The sequence below is a fragment of the Lontra canadensis genome, unplaced genomic scaffold, assembly GCF_010015895.1.
Source record: "Lontra canadensis isolate GAN:19392208 unplaced genomic scaffold, GSC_riverotter_1.0 scaffold57, whole genome shotgun sequence".
In the NCBI taxonomy this organism is placed as follows: domain Eukaryota; kingdom Metazoa; phylum Chordata; class Mammalia; order Carnivora; family Mustelidae; genus Lontra; species Lontra canadensis.
This window is the reverse complement of record NW_022631051.1, coordinates 5,173,147-5,186,439: the sequence shown is the minus strand read 5'-3', so window position 1 is coordinate 5,186,439 and position 13,293 is coordinate 5,173,147. Positions and strand designations below refer to the sequence as shown.

General features: G+C 44.8%; 1 protein-coding gene across 9 annotated transcripts in view; it reads right to left on the bottom strand.

Annotated features, from left to right (window-relative positions):
- The window catches only part of MTCL1 (microtubule crosslinking factor 1), a 123,491-nt gene that overhangs the window by 16,627 nt on the left and 93,571 nt on the right, over positions 1 to 13,293 (bottom strand). For all 9 annotated transcript variants that reach the window (XM_032875736.1, XM_032875738.1, XM_032875741.1 and 6 more), the window contains 2 exons: positions 6,605 to 6,772; positions 2,693 to 2,947 (listed from right to left, as the gene is read on the bottom strand). In XM_032875736.1, the coding sequence (XP_032731627.1) occupies positions 2,693 to 2,947; positions 6,605 to 6,772 (423 nt within the window). The remainder of the gene's footprint in view (positions 1 to 2,692; positions 2,948 to 6,604; positions 6,773 to 13,293) is intronic.

The following is a 13,293-nucleotide window of genomic DNA, read 5'->3' as shown; positions in this document are numbered from 1 at the left end:
TCACTTTGTGAATGGGTTTTAAAAGAAAGGCCTTTCAGGCTACAGAGGTAGTTGATTTAAGGAAGTTTCTGGAAGGAGACCAGAATGACGCATGGTTTTCCCTTTAGGTCTTTAGTACAGTGGCGAGTCCTATATCATCTGCATGTTAACTGGGATCTTAATTCTAAGGAGAAATGTAGTGTGACTCCATAAAAGTTAACTATCGCCTAATCAAATCTGGACTGTGACAAGGATTGCTGATAAGATAGATGACACGTGTTATGTGACCTTAACTGCATTCCCACAGTCATCTGTCATATGAAATGCCTCATGCAACACAGAAATTATGTAGGAATTTAATGACACCGGACAAGTATGAAGCATGTGTTCTGAAAGTGGAAAATGGATTTAGTGTTACTTCCTTCACCAACTGTATTAGGTTAACACAGTCAAGGTTACGTGGCTCACCAAGTAGTCAAATATCAAGAGCATATATTTTGAAGAATGTTCACCTGTATTTCTTATTTATCTACGGAATGTGGAGTTAAAAATTAAATGAATGATAAACGAAATCTACACACACACACACACACACACACACACACTCTTTGGTCGATTTCTTCTTTTCCAGAGAATGACTATAACTGCTTCATTTAATTTTCGGGGTTGGGCACCAAGATTTATAAAATCTTCTTTTAAAATGCTGACTATTTGGGGGAAAAGGTTGGATTTATTTTTGAAAGCCACAACTGCATATCTGAAGCGTCATTCACTGGCAGCAAATCTTCTTCTAAAAACAGTGGTGAGATCATTGTGCAAAGCCTGTGGGATCCACCACACAGATTTCAGGAACAGATGAATGCCTGGAACCCACGTGTCTCGAATCCCTTATACTCAGAGACATTAACCTTGAGGACTCACATTCTGAGGCTGTCAGCTCGGCAGAACCACAGTCGTTCTGACTCGGAAGACAGATGTGAACCGGAAATGGGGTTCAGCTCACACCCAATCTTACCCTTCAAGATACAGTCTTAAAATGGGGCCACTGCTCCTCCCCTGGTCATTAACTCCTCAAAAGTTGACTATCATCAGATGTCCTACTACTTTTTCCTTTCCTAGGAATTCCTCATTCCTAAAAGTAAAAACCCTAAAAGACTTGCTTAAATTATATCCAAGCTGTGACAAGACCACAGCTAACAGGCTAACAGGCAAAGGGGACCCCAAAAGGGCTGTGGCAGGGATTGTGTTGGCCTTACTGTGCCATAGGAGGGATGAACACGGTGAGGGCTCCTGGAGGGGAGGCCAAGGGGGACCCTCCCTGATAACAAGGTGCCTGGCATTTCTGAGACACTGGTTAACCAAAGCTAGATGTGATAAATCAGTGACCCCTTTGTGAGAATACGTGCTATTTCTGCCCCTGCAATTTCCACCTAACCACTGATCTGTTCAGGAGAGCACAGGCACACAGGGGATTCAATACAGAAGATTCTTCTCAAATGATGCATTTGTAGGCCAAACAGGAAGTGGCCACCTTTCTTTTGCTAGACTTTGGGGAATTCTGAAATGAGCCACATCAAAGACCAATATGGTGACTCAGTTGGGTGAGTAATCAAATCTAGGAAGGAGGTCTGCTCCATTCTATCCACAGTGTGCCTCCTTCTCAACACTTTCTGAGCCAGAGAATCCTGGCTTTTTTTTAGTCCATTCTCCTTCTCTCCCTCCCTGACAGCATGCAGAAACTAACTTTGGCCATTGCACCGGCATAACGCAGGTATCACGTCTGGGGACGAGAGAGCACATTTTTCAAAAGGCTCCCACATCAGTGCAGGTGGTATGGGTATTTGTAAGAGAGTAATAAGGTTATTTGTCCTGAACTCAGTTTCTTATTGATTAATTCATTTCCTTGAGGTCTCATAAATTTATAAGTGGGACAGGCTGAAATAAAAAACAAAAACAAAAACCATATATGCTATGTAAAAATCCAGCCACAGAAGAAGTCTAAAACTTCATCAGTTTAATATTTAATCTGTGCATCACTCGGGCATGACTAGAAACTATGCAAACGGTCCTGAGTCTGACGCAATGCAGAGAACGACTCTCTGGGAGGTAGAAAAACAACTCCCCGGCTCCCCCTGAATTCGTTTGGGTGTTTGAATTGTTTGTTTAGCTGAAGACAATGAGCTACCAGCCCCATCCCCTGACTGTGGTCCTCCCTAATCACAGCTCAGCAATAATCACAGGTGCAACCAGCCTCATTTCCAACTTAATCCAGCGATTTCTTTCCTAATGGATAGCAATTCCATTCAAGTTGGAGCAGCCACTGTGACCACATCTTTAGTGCTAAACTTAAAAGGTAGTTTGCTTTTTGGCAGGAATCACCTTAGAAGTCCTGAAATAACCTCATGTTTCAAGTGTAGTCTTTAAATTCCTTCAGAATATTACCCACCCCCACCAGCCCTGACCAGAGACATACCACACATATACACACACACAAGGAAGTTACCTACAAATTTAGCAATAAAAAGATCTGTGTAATGCAAGGGCTGAGTGTGGGTCACCAATGCTAGAAATTCTGTGATTTTTTTCCTCTTCCTCTAGACGCCCATGAAACATTAGCCTGATTTTTTTTTTTTTTTCCCCCTAAGGGCTCTGATTTCAGTTTAGTTATTTGTACTCTCTTCCCTGTTCACTGGTCCCGGGGTACTCCCTTTACCTGTTCTATTCTCCACAGGAGCTCCTTCTTCTGCTGCTCCCACTCCTGCCGGTCTCTGTCTAGACGGTCAAGAAGTTCCACCTTCTCCCGGTTCCAGTTCTTCTCACTGTGATGGATCTGCCAGCGCAGGTCCATGACCAGGCCATGACTGTCGGCAAGGAGCTTCTGGTGCGTCTCCCTCTCCTTTTTGAATGCTCCTTTGCTGTCAGTAAAAGAGCCTGCTTCTCCCAAGTTCTTCTCAGTCTTCTCTTCCAGCTGGCAAGGAGAAAGGACTTAGACCTTAATCCCTGGAAAATCTTACATGAACAGGTGAGGAAAATCTCACCACATTTGCATATTATCCTTGGAAACATGTTTAAGCCAAGATTTGACCAATCCCATGGGGGGGAAAAATTCTCATTTTTAAAGCCCTAATTATGAACATTTGACATAGAGAGTAACACAAAACATAAAGCAGTGAGTCCACTTAGCTTCCTGTGGTCTGTCTCTCAGCTCCACGTCCTGCCTCAGTTACCACCATACCTTGCCTGTCCTTCTATAGAGCTCCCTGAGGGCAGGTCCATATCTGTCCCTAAGTCCTCAGCCCTCACATGGAAATGAGGGATGGACCAGCAGTGGGACCGATCCATCTACAATAAATATCCATTAGACATCCTTGAGATCAAATACCAAAACAAATAAGCTAAAAAATTTCCATCTAGACATACCATATTCCAACTGCTGAAAACCAAACAGGAAACCTTAGAGGCAGACAGACACAGGACACACAGACATGAATGACAGCACACCTCTCCTCTGAAACTATCCAAGTCAGAGGACAATGGAGTGGCATCCTTGAATGGCTGAAGGGGAAACTGACAGACTTCTATGGTCAGCAACAATATCTTTCCAAAATAAAGGAAAAAAGGGCTTTCTCAACAAATTTTTAAAAATCACTGCCAGCAGACCTGTACTTCAAGAAATGATGGAAGTTTTCAGGCAGAAGGATTAGGATACTAAGAGACACTCTGATCTACACAAAAAATGAACAATGGAAATGACAAAAGAAATACAAATACAAGCTCATTTTCCCCTATTTTTAAATTTGCTTTAAAGTATTACTGAGTGTCTAAAGCAAAACCAGTTGTAGTGTATTGTTTGTTTATAGAAGTAAGGTATGACAACAAGAACAGAGGACGGGAGAAGGGAGTTGGGAACACACTGTTGCTACAGAACATGATCGATTTTAGTGAAAGATCCGTGAACATAAGGATGCATCTTTTTCTATTCTAGTCCAGCAGACTGCTGGATTTTTACCTACGGACCATGTTACTCCATTCAATTCTAATGGGTTCTAATCCATTCTTTTCCTTGAAGCCAGACAAATGTTTTAAAAATGTAAATCAAAATGCTTTACTTCCACGATAAAATCAGGATTAATGTTTCAATCGTTGGCACATTCATCTTTTTCCTCATACCTGACCAGGTGCAGGTCCTCAAAGATACTCCTTTTTTCATGATGCTTTTTTCCTCTGAAACATCCTTTCTCTCCTTTTCCATGTACCCACTCGTATTCATCTTCTGAGACTCATTCTAAGCAGGACTTTCACAAACAATCCCTCCCTGAACCCTCAGGTTGAGGTGCATGGCCAACACATCCCCTACTTCCCGACAGTACTGTGTATAGGCCTGGTGAGGCACTGATCACGCTATTATAAATCAGCCCTGGTCTGGGTCTCCCGCTGCACTGAGAACCCCTTTAAGAAAGGTCTTCTCCGTTGCTGGATCCTTGGCATCTAGAACAAGGCCTGACTTGGGAGAGAACTAATGGAATCGCCAATTCAGCCAGGGACACATGACCTCCACGGAGATTAAAAAACTTAACTTTTGGTAGAATTTTCCTATTTTGCTTTTAAGTAGAAGAAGAGCAAAGACGGGAGTATTACAAAGAAACTAGCTTCAGCCCACATTCATTGTTTCTTGGTCTGCAATGGTTTCAGAAACTTCTTAAAACGATCTGGGCAGAAGATGAATCTTCACCTATTACCACCCAGCTTCTAAGTTGGAAGTCCTAATTTTATTTCCTGGTGTCTAGTGATTCTCCCTGAGGCTTTATGCGTAGCATGTGTGTGGGTGGCCACCAGGTTTCTCTAAAACAAAGATGAAATATTTTGAAATTGGCTCATATCAAAGATTAGGCCTCCTTTCTTCAGCTACATTTACATCTGTGAAAATATTTAGCTTTCTCCCTCATAAACATATTTTAAAATAGGTTTAAAGGCAGCTCACCAGAGAGCATCTTACTCATTTTGTCTCCACTCCTGACTCTTCAGGCTGTGCACTAAGATAAACAGAGCCTCTAGTAAGACTCTCCCACCAGGAAGGAGACAGGATTCGTATCTGGGTCAGCGGCTCCAGCAGCCCAGCCTGATGCTTCCTTTTTGCCCTGCTTTGCTGCTTCCTCTGTGGAGAAGGCAGTGTCTCCACTCTACTGGGGGCTGCGAACCTGAATCCAGGGCTCCCCTGGGCCAGCTGGCCATGCCACTGAACTTGTGGGTACCAGGCCGGGCGGGGGGCGGGGGACGCACTGTTTTCTTTTGTATGACAGGCTCTTTCATCTTTTATCAAGGCCAGTTGGAAGATGTCTCCTTTCTGGGCAAATTTTTTTTTTTTCTTTCATGACCTAGCCAATTCATATACAATTTTAATTACTTTAAGATACGCCTCAAAATAGGACTTAGAGAGTAGATGATCAAAGATGCAGACTTTTCCTCCCATCGTGACCAAGGGGCTGGAAGAAACCTGGAGAAACAATCAGAACAAGAGGACCCGGGGCAGGACGTGATATTGCTTTTAAGGGTTTCCAGGGAGAAAACGCTTAGAAAAGAATGTTTCTGGTGACATCTGACCTTAACAACTATGGCCGTAGTCTAAAATCTCTGAGGCGGCTCTGCTTGGTAGGGAAGATGGAGGTAAGACCCCGCTCTCTCTACTCGAGCACTAAAGTCTCCATGATCTGAGACCAGCCACTTCCTCTGGGCCTCCCTTTCCTCCAGGGGAAATAAGGACCCAGATACTAATCAGACTTCTAAGGCTCATAGTAGAAGATCTACAAGCTCTTTTCAGTATTTGGAGAAATCTAGAGGAATGCACATTTGCCTTTTTCTCTTTTTTTTTTTTTTAAGAATTTTTATTTGTTTATTTGACAGAGAGAGGGAGATCACAAGCAGGCAGAGAGACTGGTAGAGAGGGGGAAGCAGAATCTCCGCTGAGCAGAGAGCCCAATGCGGGGCTCGATCCCAGGACCCTGAGTTCATGACCTGAGCCAAAGGCAGAGGCTTAACCCACTGAGCCACCCAGCCACATTTGCCTTTTTCAAAGATAACTAGGCCACGCTCTGCATTTTCTTTGCACCTGTCTGAACTATGACTTTGTGTTCCCATCACCACTTCATGTTGGCCACCCCTTGATGGGGCTAAATACAGCCTTGTTCAACACAGAATGGAAAAATAAATGCTGCTGTCAAAAAGTGCTCCGCGGGGACTGTGTTTCATACTCGGGAGAGGGAATAGGAGGGAGAAGAAGGCGCCTTGAAAAGGCTGGGAATTTTTTTTTTTTTTTTTTTTTTTTTCCTAAGCAGGTTCCATGCCCAGCATGGAGCCCAAGACAGGGCTTGAACTCATGACCCCAGCGATCAAGATCTGAGCTGAGATCGAGAGTCAGATGTTCTACCGGCTGAGCCACCCAGGTGCGCCGAAGCTGGGGATTTTAAAAAGAGCGAGCGAGCAGGCAACTGTTCCTGGCTTTCCCCTCCGAACCCTAGCTCTTTGGTCTACGGTCACTGCGGATTTGTCGAACAGTGTCTTCTCCCCATCTGGCCCAGATGGCAGAGGCCCCGCAGCGGGAGCAGAGGAGACCCCCACCGGCAGGTACCTGTTCCAGGCGGCACGTGAGCGCGGCCCACTCCACGTCCCAGGCGGCCTTGTCGCTGGCGTACTGCTGCTGCAGCCGCCGCCGTGCGTGCTCGTCCTCGCGCAGCTCAGCGCGCAGGTCCTCCAGTAGGCTCTTGAGCGCCCCGAACAGCTGCTGGTTTTCCACCACCTGCGGGAGCGAACATGGAGTTGGTTCTGCCATGTAAAAGTATTCTTTAGGTCATGGCATCAAGGGGGTGCTGAGTTGTGTCCAAGGGGCCATTGCAATGGGTACAGAACAGGTGGTAAGTCTACAGGTCATGGGACAGAGCCCTAGGGTCCCTATGCTGCCAACTGTCAGGCTCCCAGAGCTGAGGCCACTAAGGGCCTGGTGGAACAGTAAGCGAGACCCCGCACTCAGGGCTGGTGCTCCGGGCCCAGAAGCAGAAGGGAAGAAGCTGCAGGAGGCCACAGGGCGCCCGGAAGCCAGGGCTGCAAGGAAGCCCAGCGTGATTTCAGACATCCGCAGCGAAGGTTGGGAATGCAGATTTGGCAAGATAAAAACACTCACCTATATATGTTGTCATTTTAATACCAGCCATTGAATCAGAAGAGAAAAAATAAAGGCTCTGTGTCTCTTATAAACATAGGGTGGTCATACTCTGACTTGGATGGATAAGTATGGCCATGGGGGGAGGGCATTTTGAGCTTTAATCAAAGTCAAATGTAAATGTTTAACTTGTGCATGACGGCTTCCTCATGGTCTTCTGAGACAGAATCACTGTGTCCCTCCTTTCGGCTGCACCAACATCACCAGTAACCATGCGCCTGCTTGTTCTCCCTGTGCCTCCCCTGACCACCCCACCACCAATGTGAGTGCATGGGGACAGACAAAACCCGACCCGCAACCACGTTTCCAGCAGCCCATACAATGCTCATCTCAAATGAAGTATGTAAACAGGTCTGATATATGAATAAGGGTTTTTTATCACTAATCTGCTTACACCTAACTTAAAAGATTTTTTATTTTCTAAAACTCACCCTGCCCTTGGAAAGCACATTTTAAAACCATGACTGCTGTCTTTGTACGTTTCAGCATGGGCATTGTATCAGAAAGGCCGGTCCAAGTGTATTAAATACTGAATCAATTATGATATTTGGATAGTAAAAACGCCACCAGCTCATCTCTTCCAATCCAACAGAAAACACTAAAAGTGCATCCTGAGCTCCCAGACTGGTCCCATGGCCATCTTGCTGGGTGCATGTACAAGGCAGGTAGAATCAAAGCTCTCTCGGTCCTGCTGGAGTCAGACTGTCTCGACTCTGGGGACACAGAGCCCCTTACTCTCAGAGAGCCCCCCCCCCCCCCACTGCTTGATAGACCTCTTGTGCCCAGGGCAGCAGGACGGAGCCCCCAGCTCTCCTCCACCACATGGAGAGTCTGTCATGCTTCTAAAACCATCTCATTAATCCCTTAAACACACATGCACAGAGATGAAAATGGACAGCCACCTTTGGGAAGAATTTAAGATACTCTGGCTATCTATACGTTTAGATTTAGAGAAAGTTGAATTAGAAAAGAGAAACTCCTTAACATGAGTTTTATTACTGAAAACGCCCCAGTTTTCCCTGTAAATTGTCTGGAGTTCTAATATTAGATGCGGCAGACTTTCGATGGGGGTAGAAAGGCCTGTTTGTTAACATTTATAGCTGTTTGGTTTTTCTCCCCTTGACCGTCAATTTTTACTTGAATAGCTCTGAGACTAAAACCAGTAAGAGTACAATCCAGGCAACGTCTGAAAGATTCAGCAGCCAGAGAGCGTTCTAAAAATCCTACACATTCCTTCCAACCAAAATGTAAGTAAATTACCACTACACTCAAAGAGGTGCTCAGGATACGTATACAACTGTAATAAATGCACAACGGTTTCTTTCAACTCTACACCAAAGGTTTTTAAAAATTATGTAAGTGCAGGTGAGTCAGAAGTGTTGCAATAATCTTTTCAGAAATACATACCTTTTTGAGTACAGAATTTGAGAAAAACTATGTTTTATAGTAGATTCATATGCTATTTCTAAAAAAAGATTTCATTTATTTGAGAGCAAGAGAGAGCACAAGCAGGGGGAGCAGCAGGCAGAGGGAGAGAGAGAAGTAGACTCCCCCAGAGAGCAGGGAGCCCGATGTGGGGCTTGATCCCAGGACCTTGGGTCATGACCTGAGCCAAAGGCAGATGCTCAGACGACTGAGCCACTCAGGCACGCCATCATATGCTCTTTTCATCTTTGGATTTTAAACTTAAAAAATCACTACTCTTTAAGTCAGAGTATTTTAAGCATAAAGTAATGAGACTAATTTTGATCTAGTCTCTGTGTAGTGATTTAATTCTCACTGAAGAAAACCATGTAATCAATTCTTGTATGTAATCAATATCTCCCTACAAACCATACTTTTTGAGTATCGTCAGACTGTGGGGTTCTTAGCCCCACACCAATTGGCTCTGATAAAATGAGGACCAGAATTCGTGGTCCTCGAAAGCAGGAATTCACAGAACAGTCTTTTTGCAGACTGAAATTTTGGTTCTTCTGGAAATAAGTATTTTCTGGCATTAGCAAATATCAGATTAAGTAAAATTAAGCCTTAACGTTTTCATGCACAGTTGGGTCAGTATAATTATCATAATGTGCTATTATACCAGTATAATATTGATCACCATGGAATGAGTTCAAAAATTGCTCTGGGATGAAGGTGGCCAAAGGGAGCAAGAGAGTCCACGGAATGGATGTTATTGTACTTGTGATAATCACCCAGGAGCAGCATGTGTCACTGCAAGAAGCCAGACTAGCTCTCTCCACCATTGGTGTACAACATCGAGAACTGAAGACCCAGATGGGCAGGATACTTCAAACCTCTTCAGGTACAAAAACACAATAATGAAAAGTAATACTAATTGTCTCTGATAGAGGGGGTGCTAAATCAGGTGTGCCGATCGCTCACCGGCAGGATCTCATTGGCCTCTCACATCAATCCTGGGCGCGTACCATCCCGATCCCGGGGTGACAGTGGAGGAACTAGAGCATGCGCAAACGCAGCAACCGCCGGGCTCTCCCAAGCAGGAGGTGCACAGCGCAGACTGCACTCCCGGTCTGTCCCACCCGAGGCTGGACAAACGGAGCTAACCTATCTATATCTAAATTCTGACATTATACGCTATCCAGGCTTTTGTGTTTGTGTTTGTTTTTGTTTTTGGTTTTGGGTTTTGGTTTTTTTTTTTTTTTAATTTTGCCTAAGCGAAGCCCCTCATCTCTGGAAACAAATTCCATCCCCAGATCAATGGAAATAGTATTAGTAAGCCATCCTGAAAGAATGCCTTGTCTTACATTTTTTCTCTGTGGGGGCCCTTGCTTGGCAATGCTTTTGGTAAAAAGACGACCCTAATGACGTTAAGAACGGCATCAAGATTCTTTGGGCCATTTAGAGGTCTTTGGGTCAAAGTCGTCTTGGCTACAGAACTTTCTGAAACTTCTATGCCACGGGCCCAATTATGCAACCTTTTAGTTTATAGATCTGTTAAGTGTAGGTCAATTTCAATCAAAAACACCAATTTTTCAACCTCTTCAAGATCAGCTGGCTGGTTTTCTTGCGTAGAAGCAGCATAAAATTGCCACCACCATTTCCTTTTCTGCAGGCTTAGGTTATTTCAGCCCTTCCAAGTTCATCTCTCTTGACAAGGCTTGCAATGATCCCAACATTGGGATTAGGAGCTTGACTGTGCTATAAAGTGCTAAACTCATTACAGGTTCAAGGTTGGGCTTCTGCCAATAAGACTACTACCCAAAAATACAATAAATATTACTAATAGAAAGTAAAAAGGAAGCTTCTGGAAAGAGAACACACCAAAATATTTGTGATGGAATGACAACTTCATAAAATCATTCTTGCCTAAGATTTCTAAGATAAGGTGTTTCATAGTTCTATGAAAGAGCTAAACTACCATCAACCACTTTGCTTGTCTCAGAGCCCTTAATTTGGGAGATGGGTTTCATCGAAAGTTGGAACAGATGCACTGACCGGCCACTATAGGCTGACCCACAGAGAGCCAGGTGGCCTCTACTTCGTGCTCATCTAGGCTAGCAGACATAGGCAGGGAGTTCTAGAACGCTATGGTAGCTGTCCCCAACCCCCAACACAGGCATAGGTCCTATTTCATACTAATAAAGAGAGGGACCTCATATCTTATTCAATTCCTCTACCAGCAAGAGTCCCAGGATAAGTCCTTTACTGTGACATCAGACCGAAAGGATACATTGACACATTTTAATAAAGAAGCCATTTGTCATTCTTACTTTCATTGTTTCATTCAGGTTAATTTTAAGATTCTTTTCTAAAACGACTATCCTCCCACAGTTAAGAGAATGAGTCACTGAAGACCGGCCATGAAAATCCCCGGTAGAGGGTTATAGAGATGAGAGATTCATTTATGTACAGGGGCACCTGGGTGGCTCAGTGGGTTAAGCCTCTGCCTTTGGCTCAGGTCATGATCTCAGGATCCTGGGATTGAGCCCCACATGGGGCTCTCTGCTCAGCAGGGAGCCTTCTTCCCCGCCCCCCCGCCTGCCTCTCTGCCTTCTTGTGATCTCTCTTCCTGTCAAATAAATAAATAAAATCTTTAAAAAAAATTTTTTTTAAATCATCTGTCCTTTGGCTGAGAACATGCCCGGTGATCCAGGCCACAAGGGCTTCTTGGGGCAGGTCACTGTAATTTTTAGAGAGCTTCCCAAGAATAGATGTGGGCTTGTGAAAGAAAGATGGACATACATTTAGTAAGTTATAACACAGGTTATCAGCCAAAGGCTCCAAGAAAACCAGGGCAGGTGTGATGAAAATCAAGTGGCCAGAGGGGAAGAAATCACTTATGAGCAAGGTTTAGGGTTTACTGCTGATGGTGGCTGACGCTGGGAGGCAGGGCAGGGGCCGGAGAGTCCTTTCCCTGAGTATCCTCTAGTACTTGTGGTTCTTCACTCCTGAGCCTGTGCTATTCGCACAGTAACAGTAACAGACAAAAACACATCGCCAACATAAAATGTTTCCTAATCATAAGCTCTAGTCTGGTTCCTTATACAAAGAGTTGCATGTCTCTTCAGGGGAGGTTATAAAGTTGTAGAATCTGAAAAATGAATCATGGTACATACAAAATTGAAGGTAAAAGTGATCCAGGCTCAAGAGGAGAGCTTCTTTATTGGAAAAAAGAAAAAATAAAGTCAGAGCAGATCACAGTTTCTGACGTACAGGCCTTGTCTGGCAGTGGTGCTCTTTCTGGAAGTTTCCGCATCTTGGACAAAGCATAAAAGGGGGGCACCAACGTGAGTCAGCTGGGGGGGTCCAAGGTGCCAAAGGCACTTGGTCTACAAGAGAGAGGCTGACTTCTACTGAGGGGGGCTTCTGAAGGCCCTGAGCCCCAGACGAGTCCTGGACGAGTTGAGTGACAAAGGTCCTGGGGAACAGATGCTAGTCATTTCTAAAGCAGGTCCTGAAGGGGAATCTTCAGGGAGCAGCTGTAGGTGAAGACTAATGTGAAATATATTTTCATTAGCTCTTGCTTTGAATTTTAAATTAGGTTCTATATATTTATGCTTAGCTGCTTTAATAAAGAATATTATATCCCCTCCCTGGATGAAAAAGTAACTTCTCTTTGAATAAATTAATCCAATTCACAGACAATTAGCTAGTGGAACCACGGGGCCATAATGCTGGGGCTCTTAGTCATCTTGCATTAAAAATCTTGATTTGGGGAACTCCTAGTAAGCATAAAATGCCTATGTGGGTCTCAAAAGCTTCATGTTGTGGCCAGCGTCCCGGAGCTCAGTGAGAGCAATACAATAAGCTCTTGCCTATTTTCCAGCTCTTCCAGAAGGCCGGGCAAACTGAAAGTGCTTTCTGTTCTCGAGGACAATCGGGTCGCGGCCACCAGATCACTAGTCCTGTAACTAAAAATCAGTCGATGGGGAACATTCACACGGCCGAACATTTTCCAACCTGATGATCTTTTATGAACTATTCCCAAGGGTGACTTGATACACACACATTTTTCTTTTTCCTTTTTTCTTTTTTTTTTTTTTTACCTCTTTGGACAATGATGCATTTTGCCATCCACTGTGTTCAACTGTGAGAATGCTCACTATGACACACAGAGGAAGTCCAAGGCCCGGGGAATTAGGTCCCTAGGGTGTTTAGCCTTGGGACAGGAGGTAGGCCACGTCGCAGTGCTGCTTATCACCTTGGCAGGTTCCCAGAGTTGCTGAATAGGGTGCGGCTCTCCGGGACACGTGTCCCTGCTCTTGCGGGCAGGCTGCCTAGCTAATACCCGTGCTACTGAAGGGCAGGCATATCTGCTAACGGAGAACGTTCACTCCCAGGCTACCAGCTGTTGTACAGTAGAGCGCATTAATCTTCTGTCCTCAGGCGGACGGCTTCATGCACTTAACTCCTGTAGACAGACGGGGCCATGAAAGGCCACCTGGATTCTGCCGGTCCGCACCCTGTCCTGCAGGCTGTCCCCCACCCCCGCCCCATTTGCCTCTTCTGCACACCATACAAAGTGGAAACTCATGGCTCCCACTGCCACTTCCGAGGGGACTAATGAAAAAAATCAGCCTTTGGAAGAAGCGGGCGAAGAGAGATGACGTTAAAATATGCTGAATGTGAGGTTCCAG